This window comes from Myotis myotis, unplaced genomic scaffold (genome assembly GCF_014108235.1).
Source record: "Myotis myotis isolate mMyoMyo1 unplaced genomic scaffold, mMyoMyo1.p scaffold_m19_p_10, whole genome shotgun sequence".
Lineage (NCBI taxonomy): Eukaryota > Metazoa > Chordata > Mammalia > Chiroptera > Vespertilionidae > Myotis > Myotis myotis.
In genome coordinates, this window is record NW_023416314.1 from 22,309,724 (window position 1) to 22,331,693 (window position 21,970).

Genomic DNA, 21,970 nt, shown 5'->3' on the forward strand with positions numbered 1-21,970 from the left:
GCCCCCTTGTGGGGCGTGTGCCCTACGTTGGGAAACCCTGGTCTAGATTCTTCAAGAGTTCGCAATCTAGACAGACCCCTAATTGTTAACCTGGGTCTGACCACCACAGGGAGCTACCAGAATCCAGAAGTGGTGGACGCCAAGAGTGGTGGGCAGTGAGGAGCAGGGGTGTCTAGGAGTGGTGGACGCCAGGAGTGGTGGGCAGCCAGGAGTAGGGGTGTCCAGGAGTGGCGGGCAGCCAGGAGTAGGGGTGTCCAGGAGTGGCGGGCAGCCAGAGGAAATCTGTCAGCTTGGCAGGGACCCAAGCGGCAGTTTGGAAGCAGAAAGCCACGACTGTTCAACATTTCAAGCCCTGACTATTCTTTTCTCTTTTTTTTCAGCTTAAAACAAAAAAAGTTTTTTTTTTAAATATATTACACAGGAGCAGCTGAATGAGGTCATTCTGTCAAGCCCTGACTTTTCACTTCCCGAAAAGCAAGGACATTTTTTTGGAATCGTAGCTATTAATACCCCTCCATTCTGGTTTTACTTGCTTATGTCAAATAGCATTACTGTTTGGAGTAGTCAGAGGCATCTCAGGGTATCATAAATGGCTCTCCACCACCACCACCACCCCCCCCAACCCTAACCCCCACCACCCAGGACTTGAGCAGCAGTACAAAAACTCAACTCTCGTCGTGATATGCCTAGAAGAAGGTCATGGGCAACCGTGTCCGCACTGTGTCAGGATGGCAAGGGAGCTCAGGGCCCAGGGGCCCAAAATGTTGGTCCAAACCACAAAGCCTCCGGAGGCTGCATGCGAGGGTCCCAGCTGCTGAAGCCCCAGTCCACCCACGTGATCCACATGCAAGCTGGGCATTTTCCAAAGCTTTTGCCAATGGGAGACAGTAAACCCACACCGAAGTCACAAAAGCAAAAAAACCTTCGAACAAAAATGGAAAGTCTTCCCTTCCACCAGTCGAGATACTAGAGAGCCAGGCGTGGCGAGGCTAGGGAGCTGCGGGCAGGCGGGAGTCGGGATTCTCCGGCTGGGGCTCCCAGGGGTAACCCGGGCATCTTCGCTGCCAGCTCAGTCCAGGCCGCGGAGGCCCTCGAGGTGGGTGCGTGCAGGGGCTGTCAGTCCAGCAGGGCTGACTACTGGGCACGTTAGGCCCCTGCCCAAGCGCAGGGCCTCGGCTCCACTCGGCTGTCATCCGATGGCTGTCATCCATCGGGCGACGCGCCAATCTCCCTCCCGCCACCAATGTCACAATCCAAGAAAAAAACAGTTCATCTTGGAAAGTTTGATCCCCCCCACCCACCCAACCAGATTCTTTTAAAGGCGGCATTAACAGCAAGGGATGTAACTCCCCGGCTTCGGTCAAATAAACCGGGGAGAACAAAGAAGAAGCTAACGCGATCCAAGCCTAGGCGGCCGGGGCGCAACCCCTGCCTCTCCCCCATCCGCCAGGGCAGACTCCCCCGCCGGCAGGAAGGGTCAGGCCGGGAGCGCGCAGCCCGTCGGGCCGGCGGGTGTGCGCGCCTTTGTCTCGCGCGGAGGGAAGCGGCCACCGGCCACCCCCTTTCCGCCTCCTCCCTCGGCAGTCGGAGACCCGGGCGCGGGCGCGTCTCCGAGAGTGTAGCCATATGGCAGGGCCCCTCCGGAAAGGCCGGTCCCCGCGTCCGGGCGCGCCCGCACCCCGGGTCCTGGGCCCGGCGGGCGGACACAACTTCCCAGTGTTGGAGGGGGCGCGGAGCAACAGGGCTCTGTGACCCAACCCGCTGGCACTGGGGGCCTACAGGGTGGCGCGGAGACGGAGTTCTTCTCTTAAAAAAAAAAAAAAAAAAAATCTGGGTAAGAGAGCAGGATTCCAGTGGCGATCACTCGGGCCCCTGGCGCCGAATCGGCTGCCCGAGTCTCTCCGAGCCGAGCTCACTCAGCCCCGAGCCCCCGAAGAGGGCGCCCAGCCTCGAGCAGCAGGGGGCGGGGAGCACCGGGTCCCTCCCGCGGGAGACCTGGAAGACGCGGAGGCGCATCCCGAGCGGGGACGGGTTACCTTTCACCGCAGACTCACAAGTTCCCCGGCGCAACTTTGCCCTCCACATGAGGCGATCATGGCTAGTTCAGTGCCGCGGTTGGAAAAGGCGGCCGCCAGGCAGCGCGCGGGGCATGGCGTGGGGCTGCGCGGGGAAGCGGCGCCCGACCATCAGCCCCATTCACACAGGAAGAAGGGAAATGCCGGGACTTCACCTCCAGCCCCAAACCCGACCACCGCTGCTGGGTCCTAGAGCGTCCCGCGCGCTCCCGCCGCGCGGGTCGGGGAGGGTCGTCCGGGCTCGTCACTGTAACCCTACACTCCACCCCGCCCCGGCGCCCGGCCGCTGGGCCCTAGAGCCCGCCTACAGCCGGGCTCCACCGTCTCGGGTCCAGGAGCCCGCCTGCTGCCCTGGCCTGAAGCTCCAGCGGACATGTCTCCCGGAGAGTTAGGAAGGCGATAGCCGCCCTTGTTTTGTCCCCCGCTGCGGTTTAATTAATGTCAGTTCCTCCTCCTTCGACTTGCTCTCCCTTCCCACCAGGCTAACTCCGGCAGATAATCGGTTTCTTATCTGTCCTCTAAGTCCAGGCTAGGTTCCGTTTAGGATTTTTTTTTTTCTTAAGTGGAATTTCCAGGTGAAAAGTGGCCACACACTTTCCTCTTTGCATTCCCCAGGCCCCTTCAGTGCTTCTGTCACACGCGGAGATTGGACGACAAGCTGCTAACGGGTCTTACACAGCCTTAGCTCTTAAATGTACTGTACATCCTGTGGCCACAAACCCCAAGCCGTTATCTGCCCCAATGGAGGCAAAGACAGTGACTCTAGGAAAATGTGGCTGATTCTCCCCCACCTCTTATTAAACCAGGCCTTACTAAGTAACATTCTTCACCCACCCCATATATTCAATTACCCAGGGCAGGCCTTGGGAGCCTTGATCTGGAGACAGGGAACGAATGCCCCACCATAACATTTCTCCCCGGCTTTCAAAGGCCGCTCTGCTGCTCCCAGGACCAGAGGCCAGGTGATACTGCGGTTTCGCAGGAAGATGTTACTAGGAGAGTTAGTGCATGCACACCCCGTGTGCCTCTCCTCTCCTTGCCCTTTCACAGACCAGGATCCCTTCGAGCATTCCAGCCGGATTGTGACAATCGCCTAATTAGACTGCCAGCAGTTGTTCCCCTTCAGGCATTCCTCTGGGATTGTGTGTTCTTCGGATGATTCCAATCTAGTCTTCTGATTCCCAGGGTGGGAAGCTCAGGAACCTCTCCAGATAAAGTCCAAATGCAGTAATTTAACAATTATTTACCAAGTACCTACTCTGTTTAAAGTCAGTTATCCTAGTACTTGATAGCACACAAAAGCAGCTAAGCCCTTCACAGATTTATTTCAGAAGACAAGATATGCAAACAAAACAGGAAGGCAGCAACACAAGGGCTGGAGGTGCCTGGGAAAGGTGGAGAGAAGTTCTGACTGCAGGAGGAAGGAGAGCACTGAAGGGTGGTGGAGCTCAGAGGCAGCTAGCATTTTAGCACAGACTGGGAAAGAACAGACAGAAAAAGGAGGGAAGGAAGGAAGGAAACGCACATTTATTATCTGACCTCTATTAGATACCCATACTGTATCCTAGGAGGCAACAGAATTTATAAGTTACAAGCACCCCTGGGAACAAAACAGGCATGGATTGAGTCATAGCGCAACCACCCACCAGCTGTGTAACCTTGGGCCAGTCGCCTAACTTCTCTAAACCTCAGTTTACACGGTGATGAAAATAGCACTTAAGCCTCACAGGGTGGTTGTAGGACTGAATGAAGTAACAAAAGTAGAATATTTAGCACAATGCATATAAGTGCTCACCATATACTTGCTATGATTATTTCAACCAAGCCTCCAATAGCTCTGTAAGGCAGAGAGGATCTGGGAAATAGTTGCAGGAAGCAATGACCTGAGAGGTTGGGGCAAAGGAGATGGGAAGGAAGAGATACCATGCAGATACCTAATCTTTGAAGATACCACATGCAATGAAGAAAGATACCAAACCTTTGGAGCAAGATTTTCCTCTTTTCGTGGACTAGATGGCTTTCCTGGGAGAAAGAGCAAAGCAATCAAGTTAATGCAGATTTTGGACCTGCGTCATGGGAGAATGGACCGTTCTTTGAAGAATGGGTCATTGGACCCATGATGGAAGAAGCAGAAGTGAGAGACTGAGAGAGGAAACTTATTTGAGAAAGATGTTAAGAGACTTACTGGCCCCTCAGCAAGAGGAAATAAGAAGAGCTTGAGGCCGAAACCGGTTTGGCTCAGTGGATAGAGCGTCGGCCTGCGGACTGACAGGTCCCAGGTTCGATTCCGGTCAAGGGCATGTACCTTGGTTGCGGGCACATCCCCAGTAGGAGATGTGCAGGAGGCAGCTGATCGATGTTTCTCTCTCATCGATGTTTCTAACTCTCTATCTCTCTCCTTTCCTCTCTGTAAAAAATCAATAAAATGTTTTTTTAAAAAAAAAACCACTGTAAGCTCTCTTGAGCGAGTGTAGTTTAAAAAAAAAAAAAAAAAAAAAGATGTTAAGAGACTTACTGGCCCCTCAGCAAGAGGAAATAAGAAGAGCTTGGGTGAGAAGCCGAGAAAAGGTATAGAGGGGAAAAAATGAAGCTGTGAAGATTGGTTTACCTGGAATGCCCACAACAAAAAATTAGGGAAAAAAGGAGAAGAGGAAGAGGTGGGAGAAGTAGAGAACTGGGCAGGTTTAAAGGCATAGAAGACAGGAAACTGAGGAATTGGGTCCCTTTCTCAGATTCCTCGACTTCTGATGAAGTGACAGGCACAGCTTGTGGGCTCAGGAATCTTCTGATTCAATTAGGTGGACCAGCCTGGACTCTTCATATTGATACCAAGTGATAACACAAGTCAAATTCATGGCAGCATCGACAGAAAGACCTGCTGGAGGCCAATTTCCCCCTCCATATACCTGAACTTCAACTATTAATAATCACTACATCAAATATGGAAAATGAATAATCTTCTACATCAATTACATCTGAATCTACTGTACAGGAACTAAGGCCTGAGAAAAAGACTTTGGATCTGATTAGCAAGAGATCATCAATAACACTTTACAGTAATATTTGGTTGGAGATTCCAAAGTATGGGCCAAATAGGAAGAAGGTATGTTAATAATAAAAACTAAATGCAGTTTCACTATCAGCCAGGTGAACCAATCAGCATCTGTGTTTTCTTTGGATCTGCACAAACACTCTAAAGGTCAGCATCTTTCCTTTCTAAAGTGACACAGGTTGTCTTTTACTCGCCCCTAGGAAAGTTGGGAAGGTGATGATGGAACAATTTCAGCGTTCTTAGGGATAGCTCAGAGAACTGTCTCCAAACCGGGCAAGCACCAGGATGTACCAGACAAGCACAGAGGCCGGAAGAAGGGTGAGGTAATAGGCATCCAGGTAAAGGAGCATGAACTTGGCCTTTAGAGTAAGTCCTGGCTCCACCCATTTCCAACTATGGAGAGTAACCAAACAAGAGCCTCGGCTTCCTCCTCTGTGAAATGGCTGCCATATTACAGGTTAAAACAAAGCATTATGGGAGCACAAAGGAGTGACCAATTTTGCAGGATTGGGGGGTGGGAGAGGGTGAGGAGAAGTTTCCAAAAAATCCATGTACTGAGAGAAAGATATTACTAATAAAGGCATGGGCATGTCACATGGCACTTGCCTCCTCTGGAGATTCTGACACACGCCTTGCCTCATCTTGCAAACTATTGACAAAATTCAGGGACTACTGGGAGTGCTTGAAGTAGAGGGTGCAGGGAGACTATTGCTCTGACAAGAGGAAGGGCAGGGGATGAGCTTTTGCCAGGCCAGAGTAATGAAGAATGGAAGAGTGACAAATGAAGAGGAGGAGGAGGATGTGCAAGGCAAGTGGAAGATACACAGGTGAGACACCTCTGTAGTTCTGGAAATTTCAGCTGCCTTAGACATGAGGGAACTCCTCCTAGGAGGATTTAGATGTATTGTAACAGATCATCTGGAAACCCTACTCTGTTTGAAACTTACCCAAAGACTCTTTATGAAAAAACTTCCCAACAAATATGTATTAAATACCTCCTAGGGGCCAGGGTCTATACTACCAACCTACATGGGCGTTTGGCTCAGTTAGCAAGCTATGGATCGGCCTGTTTGTCTGGATGTTATTAGCTTCATGCCCATGTGACACACCAGTCTCTTCTTGCCTCATGACTTTCTCCTGTGAACTTATTACCAGTATGCACTAAACACACCATTTGTTCTATCTAAAACACAAGAAACAGAGAGTAGATATGAACTTATCCAGGGAAAATGCACCTACACTAAGTAGCTAAAGAGGAAGGGTAGCCCTCGCTGGTTTGGCTCAGTGGATAGAGCGTTGGCCTGTGGACTGAAGGGTACTGGGTTCAATTCCGGTCAAGGGCACATGCCTGGGCTGTGGGCTTAATCCCCAGTAGGGGGCGTGCAGGGGGCAACCAATCAATGATTCTCTCTGATCATTGATGCTTCTATCTCTCTCTCCCTCTCCCTTCCTCTCTGAAATCAATAAAAATATATTAAAAAAAAAATAAAGAGGAAGGGTAGAGACATTGGTCCCAAATGAACCCGAGGTCAGATCCTGACTGACATACGGAGTAGCTGTGAATATAAAGAGCCTGGCATATAGCAGGTATTTAATAAATGATATGCATCTTAATTAGTATTTGCCACTATTACTACTACAAAAACCTTGGGAGTATTAAAGGTCATACTTTTTGGTTGATTATCTCAGGATTTCTCAGCCTTGGCACTATTGACATTTTGGGCTGGTAATATTTTGTTGTGAAAGATTGATCTGTGCATTATAGGATGTTTAACAATATCCCTGGCTTCTACCCACTAGATGCCAGTAGCAACACCCCACCCCAAATCAAGTTGTGGTAACTAATAACACCTCCACAGATACTGCCAAGTGTCTCTTATGGGACAAACTGCCCCTGGTTGAGAACCATTGAGTTAGTTGAGTAACTGATGTTGCCTAGTTTACAGGCTCCCAAGCTTCCAACCATATTGATCATTCTACTGAGTTGTTGGGTGAATCCAATTGCATGCTAATAAGAAGCAGCCTCGGTTTCATTTATTCTGTAGTATATCATGCTATAATAGTTTCTTCCTTTCCCTCTTTTCACGAACAAAATACTAGTCAAGGGTGCAGGGTGGAGGGGGTCAATGGGGAAAAAAGCTGACATCTGTAATACTTTCAACAATAAAGATAAATTTAAAAAATATACAATATCAGCCAAAAAGCTAATCATGTTTTACTCTCTTATTTCCAAAGATGATATAGACACTTCTTTTTTCTAAAACTAGGATCGTACTGAATTCCTAAAATAACAGCAACACAAGATGACTATTAAAAACAAGGATTGTCACAATAATTGGACATAACTTAGTCAGAATGTTCATACTTGAGATCCCTTGTGGTTGCCATTCTGAAAAGGATGCTTCGGTGTTTTATTCGGAAAATATGTGCTTTCTGCCCATAGCTAGAAAGAACAGTGAGAAGAATGGCCCCTCCACAACTTATACAACAGTTCTCGTCCTCCTCTTTCTAGAATATACACTAAACACCGATATGTCTTGTACTTTAAATGCCAAAGACAGAGAAATGGGGAAGCTTTCACCATTCCTAGTGGCTTCAGCAGCTCTGGATGGTTCGGTTCAGGAGAAAAACTTGTTTTACAGCATAAACTCAGAGTGGGGTGAGGTGTTAAAATTTAAATGATGTTATTCATCCGGAAATCAGGAAGTACTTATGGTGTATCTGTGATAGAGCCAGTGTCATACGATGCAGAACAGTCTTCAGAAAAGTTCAAGGTAGAGAGTGAAATAATTGAAATAATCAGAAAAAAATAAGTCCTAAACAGAAGGATTAACTCAAAGGAAAGCACAATACAGTTTGAAAGAAGGCAAAACTATGTGAGTGCTACAATGGTTCATTTATTCATTCATTCAAAAAATGTTATCAATTACACTGAATGACAAGACACTCCGCTTATTGCCCAAATACCTTGGTATGGGCTCTGTCTTACTAAATGTATATATATAAACCTATAATACAAATTTGTCCATGTGTGATGAAGAAAAGGAGCCATCACTGAGACTAACAAAGGAGAATGGTGGCTTCTTAGAAGGGGTGGACAGGGAAGGCTTCTGGAAGGTGATGAAGAAGGGAGAGCAAACAGCATGTGCAAAGATCTTGAAGCAGGAAAGAGCTCAATGAGTGTAAGGAACAAAGGAGGCAAAAGGAGAGAGGGCCTGCAGGTATCCAGTACCAGGGATCCAGGGATGGGTCTAGGAAGAATTCCTTAGCCATGGTACCAATCTCCCTTATCCAGTATCTGGGAATGGATCCTTTCTATTCAACCTTTATGACATAAGGCATATACAGATGAGTTTCAAACTAAGTGGAAATGAGAAAGGAAACATCAGAAAATGACCAATTGGGGGTAAAATATAAAAGGGTTAAATAGAAACAACCTGAAAGTAAACTCCATAGTCTATGTATCTGATCACAATATTTATACAAAAGATACGATCTCTCTAGAGGCTTCGAATGAGCCCCATTAAAAAAGGGGAAGACCAGGATCCCCAGTGCAGTAGGGCAGTGGTTCTTAAACTTCAGCTGCATCAGTCACCGGAAGAGCTTGTTGACACACAGCTTCTGATTCAGTAGGTCAGGGTGGGGCCCAAGAATTGCATTTCTAACAAGTTCCCAGATGGCCCTAATGCAGCTGGTCCATGAGTCACACTTGGAGAACCACTGGCGTAGAATATTTGGGGGAACCTACCTTTCTATGAACACAGACTCCCAACCTAAATAAGGCAATTGGCAAGAGTCGTCGTAGGAGAAGAATGGTCAAAGCCCAGTTCTCAGTTCTAACATAGCATGTACCGAGTAGTGTCTCCTCTGTGCCAGGTGATCTCAAACACTATCACATTTTATCGGTACCTGGAAGGTAGGTATTATCATCCAAGTTTTACACATGAGGGAAAAGTCTAGGTGAGGTTATGTGAATTTCCCGAGGTCGGGTGGCTTATGAGTGACGAGGCAGGATTCAAGCCTGTTTTAACCACTGCATTACTTTTCCTGACAAGCAAGCAGTTGCTCCTCCCAGCTCGCCTGGACAGGAGAGATGCTCCCCGCAAGTCCAGCCTGGGTGAACCAGTGGAAAGCACTCTGAGGCCTGACCCTGGTGTAGCTGGTGATGGATGGACTCACAGACTCTTGGGGGCTGCTAGGGACCTGAACTTTTACTAAGTTTTTCCCTTCTTGTGGAAGGGAGTAGGATCTTTTAAGCCTCCACAAAATCACTATGCTAGGCATGTAACAGACATCCTCTTTCTCTAAACCACCAGAGGTGGTTTCCGGTCTGTGTGGCACAGTTAAATATCTTAAAACACAGGCTGAGAAGTCAGATGGGCCTGGGATCAACTCCCCTGCTGCCACTCTATTGTTATCTGACTAGCTAACTCACTTGACCTTACTAAAGCTTGGTTTTCCTTCTTTTAATAAGTAGTAGTTAACAACAGTATCCACCTTAAAGGTTGTGAGAAATTCATGAGTCAACGGCATGTAAAGCTCTCAGCACAGTGCTTAGCACGCAGCACATACACCATAATTATTAGCTATTATTACCTACTTGTTATCCATTTTCTTTCAAAATATGGTCACATTAGAGGACTTTGAATTATTGTCCTGCTAGACACACAGTTTCTTTTTGTTTACATGTCCTGCATTTTTGGAATATTTAATAGGTAAATCCAGGATATATGAATGATGAGCATCTTGATTTCACGGCCACTCCCGCCTCAATTAAGAAAAATGTCTCCAGATATTGTTATAGACAAAACAGAGATGAAATGATCTAGATTGTGTATTTTAGGCAAATCTATAATAATAAAAGCGTAATATGCTAATTAGACCAGACAGCCAAACGACCTTCCGGACATCATTCCAGATGTCCTTCCGGACAAAGCCATGGTGGCAGGGGCCGAGGAAGAGTGGTTAGGAGCGATCAGGCAGGCATACAGGCCAGCGGTTAGGAGCCAGTGGTCCCAGATTTCGAGGGGGATGTCTGACTGCTGGTTAACTGGCAGCCGGACATCCCCCGAGGGATCCCAGATTGCAAGAGGGTGCAGGCCAGGCTGAGTGACCCTTCTCATGAACAAATTTCGTGCACCAGGCCTCTAGTTTAAAATAATTAAATAACCATCACTAATGGGTAGATTCATGGAGTGATAGTAACGTGGTTGCAGGCTTGATATCAAGGGGTCTGATGACCCCACTATGCCAAGTATTGGTCAAGTTATATAGTGAGATCATGTGCTTAGTTCTCAGTACCAGATTAAAGGGAAATACTCCTCAACTGTCAGGCAGTCAGCCGATGTTGAGCAGGATGGGAATGGATGGAGAAACCAGAGCATATTAGGAAGATAACCAACATGGAGAAGAGAAGATTAAGATACAATCTGATAGCCATCTTCAGAAAGGAAAGAGGAATGGATGAACTTATTCTATATTTGCTATATAACACACCAGAGCATTGTTTTCAAAGAGTAGTTGGCAAGCCATTAGTGGAAATCACTGAACAGCATTTTAAATAAATAAAATAAAACATATTAGAAAACATCAGATGCAGCCCATCTAATAAGGGTGTAATTGCTATGCCACAAAACTTCAATTTTAGCTGTATTCATATTAAAAATTGTACCGGTGAGTCTAAATGTAAAATGTACCCTTATGTTGGGTCACAGTAAAAAAAAAAATTTAAAGGTCTAGAACACAAACATGGAGAACTGGGTTCAAGAACAAGAAGTCAGGGTTCAGCTGCCTACATAGAAAGGGTTATAAGAATGGTCACTGCAGCTGTAGACCAGGTTTTCTCAGGAGGCTCCTCCCACATACACACAGCACCCCCTCTGGTGACGACCTGGCACAGGCTGAGTGCCCATGCATTAAGGAGGGAGGACCCTGGGTGTTCAGGGGATGAGGACACTAAGATGCTCTGACTCTTCAAAATGGAGTAGATTAGACCTCAGCTTCAGGTTACAAGAGAGAATAGAGAAAATGAGTCTTCCATACACAGACGCCAGAAGTCCTGCAGCCAGTCCAGGAGAAAGACTGGCCTGGGGTACGTGTTATATGAAGTGGAGCGCACATCAAATCCCTGAAGTTGTCCAGGATTTCTGCTGCAAGAAGGGTTAATTTTTGCATCCATTTTCTAATGAGATGATAAAATAAGACACCTATCAGCCATCACATCTCATTGACATAAGCACCCAAGTGGAATCCGATGGGGACTGAGTACCAACGGCAGGAACGGAGCCCCGCTTGAGCTCACCTAACAAAGCAAGCCAAACACAATGCAAGGGCAGAGCAGCCCAGGTGCTGCTCCCACACCCAGGGCTGCCAGATAAACCCCCAGTCGGACTTGAATTTCAGATAAGCAACAAGAGTTTTTAGTTTAGTAAATCCCAACTGGTGCAGGGGACACATATATACTACAAACGATCATTTGCTTTTTACCTGAAATTCAGCGTTAACTGCTATGCTGTATTTTTGTTTGCTAATTCTGACAATGCCTTCCTACGCTAGGTTATGTCCCTACACCTGCTTTAGGGGGTTCCTCAGTCTCTCATTTGCTAAACCGTGTGGAATGGCAGCTCCCAGGAGCTGAGAGTGGTACAAACAATAATGATGATCCTAATGGGGAAAGAGTGAAATTCACGTGAGCTTTCTCCCATGGAGCCCCACTTAGCCAAATATAAGGACCTTTCACTGGTAGGACAGACTCCTGGAGCTGTGAGGATATGCACAGCGTTTCAGGAAGGAGTTCATGAGGTGACAGTCCCACTGTGTAGACCTGTCTGAGGCAGAAGGTTCAGCGTCACTCACTGGCACTCCATTATTTCGCCCTCGGTGACACGGGCCCTGGAGGAGGAGCTGCTGTGGCTGTGGCCAGCTGTTAAGGCAGATGATGCTGTTCATGCCCTGGACCTCTGTTCTTCAGGTCACACTGGGACGATTGCTCTCCACCAGGAAGCCCGCCTGGCCTCCCCTGGGCCTCCATGACTGAGTCAGGTTCCTCTTCTCTGGGGCCCCCTGCCTCCGTGCCTGCTGCCCTCACAGCACTCACCCTAATCACTGCAACCGCTCCACTGGGGCTGGAGGCGGAGGTGTCCAGCAAGAATGCCGTCCACAGCAAATGTGTGAGTTTGGGGGGAAATGGCTTTTGAGTTTGGGGGGAAATGGTTTTTAGAGACAAAAGGAAAATATGTTTTTTTTAAAAAAAGGATGGAATAATCTAAATTCTCTGGCTGGTCAGCCACAAAGGGCCACAATAATGGACTTTTCTTTTTGGTCAACAGTCAGTAAACAGCAAACCTTTGGGGACAGAAAGAAAGGAGCCCTGGCAGGTTACAGACTATCATTCAGCCCCCTTCAACCCCGAGCTTTCCCTAGACTCCATTTTAGATGAGGTTCTACACCCGCAGATCCTTTCTCTATTTTCTTAAGAACCTGGCCAGTGTGCTCAATGGTTAGAGCGCCGGCCTTTGTACTTGGGTTGCAGGTTCGATCCCTTACCCTAGTTGGAGCACATGCGGGAGGCAACTAATCGAATTGTTTCTTTCACATCAATGTTTCTCTCTCTCTCTCTCTCTCTCTCTCCCCTCCTCTCTCCCGCCCTCCCTCCACTCGCTCTAAAAACCAATGGAAAAAATATCCTCCAGAAAAAAAAAAAGAATCGTAAGTTTCCATAAAATGCTGACTATTAAACAGCACCTGTCCACTCTGTATGTGGGGGTACAAAGGTCACCGGGAGAGGAGAATTAAGCAGCAATAAATGTACATGCGTATTTGACATGAAAATAACCCCAGGGGTGCCCTGGCGAGGAGTCCTGCAAAGGAGGGCGTTTCAGCAGGCAGCAGACAGCGAGAGACAGCAAACCCAGCCCTGAACATCTGTTTCCCCATTTTTCCAAAAAGCATTCTTTCTAAATCATTTTTATAATTTGACCTGTTCCATTTTCTGGCAGAGAGCCCCAGGAAGGCAAGCCCTGCCCTTTCTGTCCATATTCCAGCTGACGATGGGAAAAGGAAGGAGGGAGCCAGCGGAGGAAGGGGAAGGACACTGACACAGGGGACCAGAGACAGAAAGGGGGCAGGGAGAGGGAGATGAGGCCAGAGAGAAGAGGGGAGGAAAGGCGAAAGGGTAACAGGGAGAGAAACAAATGGTACTGAATCATTTTGATGGGCCCACCCTGGGCAAAACCAGTTGGAGAGAAACAAAAACAAACAGGGCATATTCCAGAACGATCATCCAGTGAGAACGTGACCCAGAAACCAGAATCACAGTTCTCCTGAGCAGGTCAGGCTGGGCATTAACACCCTTTAGACTCCAGTGTCCTTAACACAGGAAGAAATACCATCCTTTCTAAAGGGCAGTCGTGATTGTGTTTAAGACCCAGGAATAACTCGACACAGTCTCTTTCTAGACTTCTAGTAAAAACATCGCTTTGGCAAGAAAATGTCCTTTCCATTTTCGCATTCATGCGCACCACGCACGTGTGTGTGTGTGTGTGTGTGTGTGTGTGTGTGTGTGTGTTTTATCCTACTATTCCCTATCTCCCTTGCTCTTTTTTTTTTTCTTAGCCAAGGTAGCTAAGCATTTAATCCTCAGAATGTATTGTCATTTTCCCTTTCCTACTCCAATCTCTCCCTGAAAAACAAACTCTACCTCCTGGGCAATGTGTAGTATCACTTCGCAAACACCTATCTAGGGAGCCGTGATGAATTTCACACCCGAGCCTGAGTCCACCTGCCTTCAGTTATGGGTCCAGATTTCTCTCCAGGCTTCTACTGACCTGCCCTAAATGATGCTGCCACAGTGGTTTAGTTCCCTTTAGAAATCACATCCACGCCATAGGAGGTTTCCTGTCCCAGGAGCTCTACACTGGAACACAGAGCAGGAAGAGCAGGAAGTGAATGAAGCTCAGAGAAATCTTTCTGGTTGTTGCTTCGAGTCCCATGACAGACAATTCCTTTAGCGCGTATTGATCACTAGGTGATGGTCTAATAAAGTATTTATATCTTTTGAGTACCTACCATTCACTTATTCAACAAGTATATGTACTGAGCAGCCACATGCTGTCTTGCCAGGCTCTGTGCTGGTTACTTTCGCATGTTATTTACTTAACCCACAGCCAGGTCTCCCCGGGAGGAGGGCACTTGTCTGTTCTCCTCCCCAGGAAGCTGAGATTGGCTCTGGAGTCAGAGATTATATTTTGAATCTAAACTTTGCCTCTAACCAGCTGTGTGACATTGGACAGATAATGTAACCTCCTGAACCGCCCTTTCCTCCTCCATAAAGTGAAAATCCTCTCTGCGGCTTCACTGAGTTGTTCTGAGGATGAAATGAGCAGTGTGCCCAACAAGATCAGTAACAGAACAGACAGAGTTGCCCGGACTTAGGGAACCGGGACAATGGTGAACAGTTCTGTGAATGTTTTGTTGCAGCCTGGAGGTCAGACCACACCCCCTGCCGTAGGGTGAGGTTTCCTGTGAAGGGAATTGAATTTTCCACTGTCAATCATCCTGAGAAAAAGTTAAACTGGGGTGAAAACTCCCTTCCTCTCGGAAGCTATGTTCTGGGATTGCGGCGGGAGGAAGGCAGGAGAAATAGCTTCCAAGGGTGGTGAGACCTGAGGTGGGTCCAGGGGTGGGGTGCCTGGCCCCAGCCGATTGGAGGCTGGCTCAGAGCTGGCCATGGTGCCAACCTGATCCCAGACTCTCAGTGGGGCTAGGCTTGTGTAGTAATTTGAAGGACCTGGGTCCGTTCTGAGACTGAAAGAGTACACAGGAGAGCAGGGTCCTCACCCCTGAGGCCAACATAGGTTAGGACAAGGGGAAACAGACAAATGCCAAGCCTCCACGTTCTGGGGTGAGTTGGGGCAGCAGCAGTGATGTCCGAGACATGTGGTCACTGGTTTCTTAAGAGAGGACTTGGAGCAGTTATCATGGTGTCCACGAGCCTCAGCAAGACGATCTGAATTCCAGCTCCCCTGGTGAAAGGCTAGAGCAGCCAGAACTAACTCCGTGGATGCAAGGGCGCACCCCCTGAGAATTCTTGGACATAAAATTGGGGAACAGCCCTAAAGAAAGACTTGCTTTCTTAGCAATATGGGCAGAGACATGCTCAGAAATCACTATATTTGGGGGTACCAATGTCGGAGACATGTTTTAAACTCCAGGCTGGGAGGCTGAGCGGACTGTTTACACATGTAAAGTGCCCGGCACCAAGTAGGTGAATGTTAAGGCTAGGACGTTTCTCCTTATTTGCCCCCAGGAATGGGAGGGAAGAAACTTTGGATGCAGGATATATTTGACTTGGAACCAATTTTTCCTAACTCTTGAGTCTTGGCGGAACCTTCCCATACTGGGTGGGGAAGAGGAGATGAATGGCAACATTTAAAAAACTTATATGTTAAAAATTAAATCTTTCAGAAGGTTTTGACATGCCCAAAGGTGTCAGAGCATTTGCCTAGGGACATGAAAACACAGTACATGTTTAATGATGGCTATTTCATTTGCCCCTTCCTCCTAAAATGATTTATTCCTCATAATCACGCTCAGAAGCTGGTGCTTTTATCATCCTCACTGTACCTTTCAGGGCCCTATCAGAAAATGGGTGGTGTGCCCAAGAGGAGTGACAGAAGAAAGTGATGAAGGGACTGCTGACAAAAGTGTGTGTGTGTGTGTGGGGGGGGCGGTTAAGGGAAAACAAGTGATGAAGAAGCTCCTGGGGCTGCTCCCACCCCTCAGTCAGAAAGGAAGGTTCCAGAATCCAACAAGAGCTGATGCCGTAAGAGAGGGTGACTCTAGAGGAGCTGAGGCCTAGAATAACATAGCCTCCTGAAGGGAAGGGAGTAAGTAGCCAGACATCTTTCTCTCCATCCTCCCATATCCCACCAGTGCTTCTCACTGGTGAAATCCAACTGCAAGCCAGGTGGCCCGTTCCAGAAGGTAAGGTTTCCAGGGCACAAAGCAGAGCACTGAAGGGTGGTGAGTGGGCCTAGAAGAGCATCAGAAAATAGTCAGCACATGGATTGACAGGTTAGGAAGCAGAGACAGGGATTGAGTGCCTTGCCCATGGTCGTAAGGCAAATCAGAGGTGGGGCAAAAACCAAACCCACATGCTCTTAAGCACTACACATGGTTTTAACACTTCAATTTTTAAGAATAGTAATAAGAGATAAACTGGATAAGCCTAAGAAACGAACAAAGGAGAGAGAGGTCACAGGTCAAAAGATTCAGTCCCCAAGGGACCATCACTACGAGCAGAGAGGCCAATCTGAAAGCTGTATCATCACTATGAAAAGACACAGCATCCCAGGCTGACTCCCTCACTCACTTGTGCAACAAACATTTATTGAAGATTTACCTGGGCTGGGCACTGTGCTGGCTGCTAGATTTACCAAGAAGAATGAGGGGGCCACAATCAAGGGCAGTCACGGACAACTCTGGCTACATATGGGAATCACTTGAGGGATGACTTTAAAAAAATCACACATGCTGATAAAACACTGATGTTTGGGACTACACTTCAAGGATTCTGGTACAATTGGTCAGAGTCAGGACTTTTAATAGCTCTGCCTATTCGAATGTGCAGGCTTGAGAAACACTAGCAAGACATGACTCATGGGCTTAGTGTCAAAGGAGGAGGAGGAACCAGCCATGGGAGGCGAGCGGAGAGGAGGAAAGGCCCACAGACACAGGGAACAGATCTGATTTTGGAGACCACCCCATAGTTCAATATACACAGAAGGTTATAGCAAATGGGGGTAATGCAGCGGGTGGAGGTCCTCCTACGCCAAACCAATCCTCTAGGTAGTGGGGAGTCGATCAAGGCTATTAGACAGGGTCAGTCATGGTCACAACTAGGTTCACCCCAACTCCCTAGGCATCCCTCTTGCCTCCTGAGATGGCCATCGCTTCTACCTGTGGATGGGACTTCAGAAAGGCTTTGAAGAGGTGTGGGTGTTGCCTCCTCACCCAGCGAAACTGCCATAGGAGGGAGGACATATTTCTGAACTCTCCATCATGGGAGGCCTTCAACATAGCATTCATCCAGAGGTATATGCCTTTTCAAAAACCCCCTTTTTTGGTACCTTAATTTCATTATGTGATCTTGCTATAACACTGAGAAGTAATTCCTCAGGGAGCCAGTTGTGGTACATTGGGAGACTGATAGGAAAACTTGGAGGTGAAACAGACTACAGATCATGCCACAGAAAGTGGTGGGACTGTTACCAAAGGCCTCATTCCATGTGCTGCTTCAGGGACAAATAACTAGACAATTCAATTGACCTGATCGCTATGCTTGCGCATCTGTTTCTGGAAACTAGCTACACTGCAGAGAAAATTGTAGAAATAAAGGTGGTTTTGGTTACGAGGTGGGACAATTGATAAGATCTAGACCATCCTTCACACATGGGAAAGAAACGTCTTTCAAATAAATAATAATAATAAGATAACAACAACAAATACTTCCTGAATACCTGCAGATACAGCACGTGGTGCTTGACGTGCACCGTTACAGCATCCGTGCAAGGTCTCCCAGTGGGTTGCTGAGTTACCGAGGCCGCGAGCACTTTGGACACCTGCCCAAGGTCATAGTAAGTGCAGTGATAGAACTAAGTTTTCATGACCTACCTCTCCCTCCACTCTTATATTCTAGCCAGGGGTGAATCTGTGCTCCAGAAAGGATGACTGCTTGACAAGCTCATCACCGGCTGTAAGAGGCATTGTTCCTGCTGAGTCTAAGACAAGCACCAAAACCTATCCTGATTCTTTCCAAGGGAGAAACCCAGCTCCCTCTTTGACCCAAATTGCATGGAAACAATGCAGTGCCATCCAGTGAGCCACTGTCAGAGAGAGGATAACCCTTCGGAGGACACCATGCTCCCAAACAGCATGGCACTTGAATGTGAGTAATAAATACCCAACAGCTATGGGCACCCTCTGCTTTTGGGCCCCTCACAGCCGATCAGGAGGCTAGAACTGGATGACACCTTAGAGGTCATCTGGCTCACCCCCGGCTTTTCCACGATGAGAAAATAGGCTGGTTAACATATCTGCTAAGGAAGATGGAGCAGAGTGAGGGCGAGAACCCTGGTCTCAGACTCCCAGACTTGTGTTTTATATTCCCTGTCACCCTGGACGCCCAGCACCCCATGATTCCTCTCACACTCTCATTTCCTCGTGAGAAACTGGACTTGCCCCACAGGAAAGCTGTAGAGAAAAAAGGTTGCTTTCTTATTCTCTACCGCTAATTGGAAGGGCTCCCCTATTTATCAGTGACTCAGCTGGGCAGTCCTGTCAGTCTCAGAGAAAGAGATGGGGATGGAAGAGGGTCAAACACCTGGGCCCTTCTGGTGCATAAATCATTCTGTGAATGCAAACGATTTAGCAGATAGACAGGTGGTTTCTCAGAGCAGGAATGCCCTTCCTGCCACTGCTTATGCTTATCTATACTTGAAAAGGACCAAACAGCTTCCGTCACACTGTGGCGTGGCCATGCTGGCGACGTTAACATACAATTATCCACACGTGGGGCAAATCACTAAGAGTTCGCTTTTTTTTAAAAAAAAAAAAAAAAATCACTTCATGCAAAGCTATAGTTTAGATCAGCCGTGGGCAAACTACGGCCCATGGGCCGGATCTGGCCCTTTGAAATGAATAAAACTAAAAAAAAAAAAAAGACGGTACCCTTTTATGTAATGATGTTTACTTTGAATTTATATTAGTTCACACAAACACTCCATCCATGCTTTTGTTCCAGCCCTCCGGTCCAGTTTAAGAACCCATTGTAGCCCTCAAGTCAAAAAGTTTGCCCACCCCTGGTTTAGATGTCATTTTCATTTCATAAAAGGATTCACCATCGTTTGTCTTTAAAAGCTAGTTTTGCGCTTGCACTTAATTTATGATTCCATTTACAGAGATGTGATTGCCTCACAACTTGTCAGAAACACATCTGAATAAAACAAGGTACCCGTCTCCGCCTCAGAATGCCATCCTTGATCCAGACCTAGAAATCAATGCAAGGCTTGGCTGAGATGGAATTTTACTTCAGGTGGTGTGGGGCTTGACCCCAGGCTGAGAGGGAAACAGTCCCCAAGGCTGAGAAGGGCACTGTGGATAAACATTTTTAAACAGTCATTCGCCGTAGGAAGGCAAGATTTTTAAGCCGGTGATAAGAGAACAGCAAGGACAGGCCTGAAAGCCCAGATGGTTAGCAGCTAAACTAAACCAGAGTGAGAAAAAAGAAGAAAAGAGTAAGAGAAGCAGCAGCAGCAGAAAGAAAAACACACAACCACGAAGCCACCAAGTGAGACTGGGTGGCAGAAACACTGAGGGGGACCTAACGGTGCAAATGTCCTCTTCACATAAGAAAGTCTGTCGTTGACAAGTGTCTGATTCGCCCACCACAGATCTCCGCATAGGAGGATGAAATGCCCTATTTCCAGACACCTACAGCCAAATGAGGAATCGGAACCAGGAAGGGATGCAGCGCCCAGGTCCTGGAATTTAATTACTGGATCGCCGGTTGTGGTCCTGGACTTCATTACATTCAGGTTAAGGACTGTCCACAGGATGTCCTTCTCGTGCACGGTACGTGGCTAAGCAGAACCTGCCGCCGTCGCGTCCTTCCAGCCAGGATGGGTCTGGATGCTTACAGAGGCCCCAGGTCGGGAAGTTTGCTGTGCGTGGTGCCCGGAGCAGCACCCCTGGCCTGGCCCCCGCCCTCTGTCCCCCGTCGCACATTAGGACCCTGTCCCCACCACCCCGGAGCACACACCCAGAAACAGCCAGTGCTCGCCCTGAAGGAACGCGCAGACAGGAAGTGTTCCCTGGCCCTTTCCATCCCCCCCCCCAACCCCCAAGGATTTCGTCTGGGCGCCCCCCAAACGCGTGGTTTTTCGAGCAGAATTAGAGAAGAAAGGCAAAGGGGGACTTACCCAACTCCTCCGGGTTGTAAGGCGCGGGAGAGGATTCCACAAAGTCATTGTCTGGAGGGAGAAGAAAAACAAAACAAAAATGGAATTGCAACCATTCAGCGCCAATCGATTAAGCATCAGTTAGCGCGCAGGTCTTCGAGGAAAGCGCGGTTTCTCTCCCAGGGATCAGAATTCGTGAACCCGGGGCCACGCAGGGCTCGGGACGCCCGATCCCCGGGGGAGAAGAAATGGCCCAAGAAAGTCCGGGAGCAATTCCGTCGGGACCGAGCGCCTCCAGCCGCGGGCAGGTGCGCGCCAACTTTCCACGGGTGCGACCCGCGGCTCCCCGGGCCCAGCGCGCGCCGCGGCCTCATCCTCAGCCCTCAGCCCGCGGGGCTCATCGCTGCGTCCGCCGGGCCTCGCGCCGACGCCCCAGGGCCGAGAAGCCCCAAAGTTTCCCGCGCGCTCCGGGAGGCTGGAGGGCGTGCGGTGTGGGCGGCGACTGCGGGAGCTCTCTGCGCCCACCCGGCCCGCCGCCCCGCGCGCATCCCCGCCGCCCGTTGCTAGGCGACCGCGGCCGTCACGCGGGGCAGCGGCGCGCGCGCTTCCTCCCAACTCTGGGTTGGCGGGGTCCTCTCCCACCGCCTTGACCATGTATTAAAAATTCGAGCATAGCCAGTTCTGAAATGATCGCTGCTCTTTTGTATTGTGTCTGCCCTACTCCGATGCTTGGGAAATCGTGTGGTCTGTGCTTCTCGGTGGGGAGATGCAGGATGTTTAGAGCTTGAATAGGTCTCGCTGCAAGGGAGGAGGAGCTTCCAATGCTCCCACCCCTCCTTGTTCATGGACCTGAATTCTTACTTGGGTCCAAACATTTCTTCCCCTTAAGACACCACCTGGTGCAATCAGGGAAGGTAATGTCTTCATTCCCAGGCAGGCAAACTGAGCCTGGGAAGTTAAGTAACTTATGGATGACTGCACAGCACTGTGATGGTCTGTCTGTCTGTCTGAGGGAAGCAGAGCAGTGTTCCTTTTCCCATATAAAGAGCTGAGCGGTTTCAAATACATAATGCAAAAGCAGAAGTTACGCGTCGGAGTTGTACTAAAGTAATGCATGTCCGATTGTGGGAATCTCCTCTCTGGGTCCGTGGCCTGAATAAATGGGGAGGTTGTACTGTGTTTTCCCCCAGGGCTAATGGACTACCCTACCTGGGAGGGCCCTGGGCTTTTGGGATGTGCTCCAGAGAGGGTGCCCACACGCATGCAGGGGATGCAGGAGGAGTTAAGAGGAAGGTAGAAGCAAACATGGAAAATGGTTTACCTTCTCTGTCCTTGTCATTAGAGACTGACAGTTGGAGTCAACAGCCTGGGCAACCTGTTGGGGCCTTCTCTAATCTCAACATGATCAGATCACCAACTGCCGCAGCCTGAGGGCACCAAACCTCTGCCAACGGGCTGTAATTGTGCAAACACTCAGCCACCTCTGGCTTCTCCGCGGTCAGCTTTCAGTTTACAAATGACCTTGGAGGGCAGAAAGAAGCCTCTCTCGCCAGCATTGCTCATGGGGAAACAGCCATTCTTGAGCTGCCTGGCTTATCTCTCCATCTTCTTTTCCAACTCCTGACAATCAGAGCTCCCAAATCCAAGAAGCGATTGTGCTTGGGTGAATGTTTGCACACATTACTCTTGCCTTTCTCACTTCCTAGAATCCTCCCTTTTGCCCCCAGGAATTCATGGGTCATCACCAGCAACATTCCCAATACCCTTAGCCTCTTATATGAATGTTTCTTTCAATCTCTTACTCTGATCAAAACCTGGCTCCTCCTTGAAAATAACAGACCACATTACCCTACTTACTGCAGCCATCTACAAACCCGGGGGTTCTT

The 21,970-nt window shown here is 48.4% G+C and overlaps 1 protein-coding gene across 11 annotated transcripts in view; it reads right to left on the reverse strand.

Moving 5' to 3' along the window:
- Positions 1-21,970, reverse strand: part of AMOTL1 (angiomotin like 1) — a 150,577-nt gene that overhangs the window by 89,870 nt on the left and 38,737 nt on the right. For 6 of the 11 annotated variants that reach the window (XM_036324649.1, XM_036324654.1, XM_036324653.1 and 3 more), the window contains one exon: positions 20,106-20,156. In XM_036324649.1, the coding sequence (XP_036180542.1) occupies positions 20,106-20,156 (51 nt within the window). The other 5 variants (XM_036324655.1, XM_036324651.1, XM_036324656.1 and 2 more) reach the window with 4 other exon arrangements.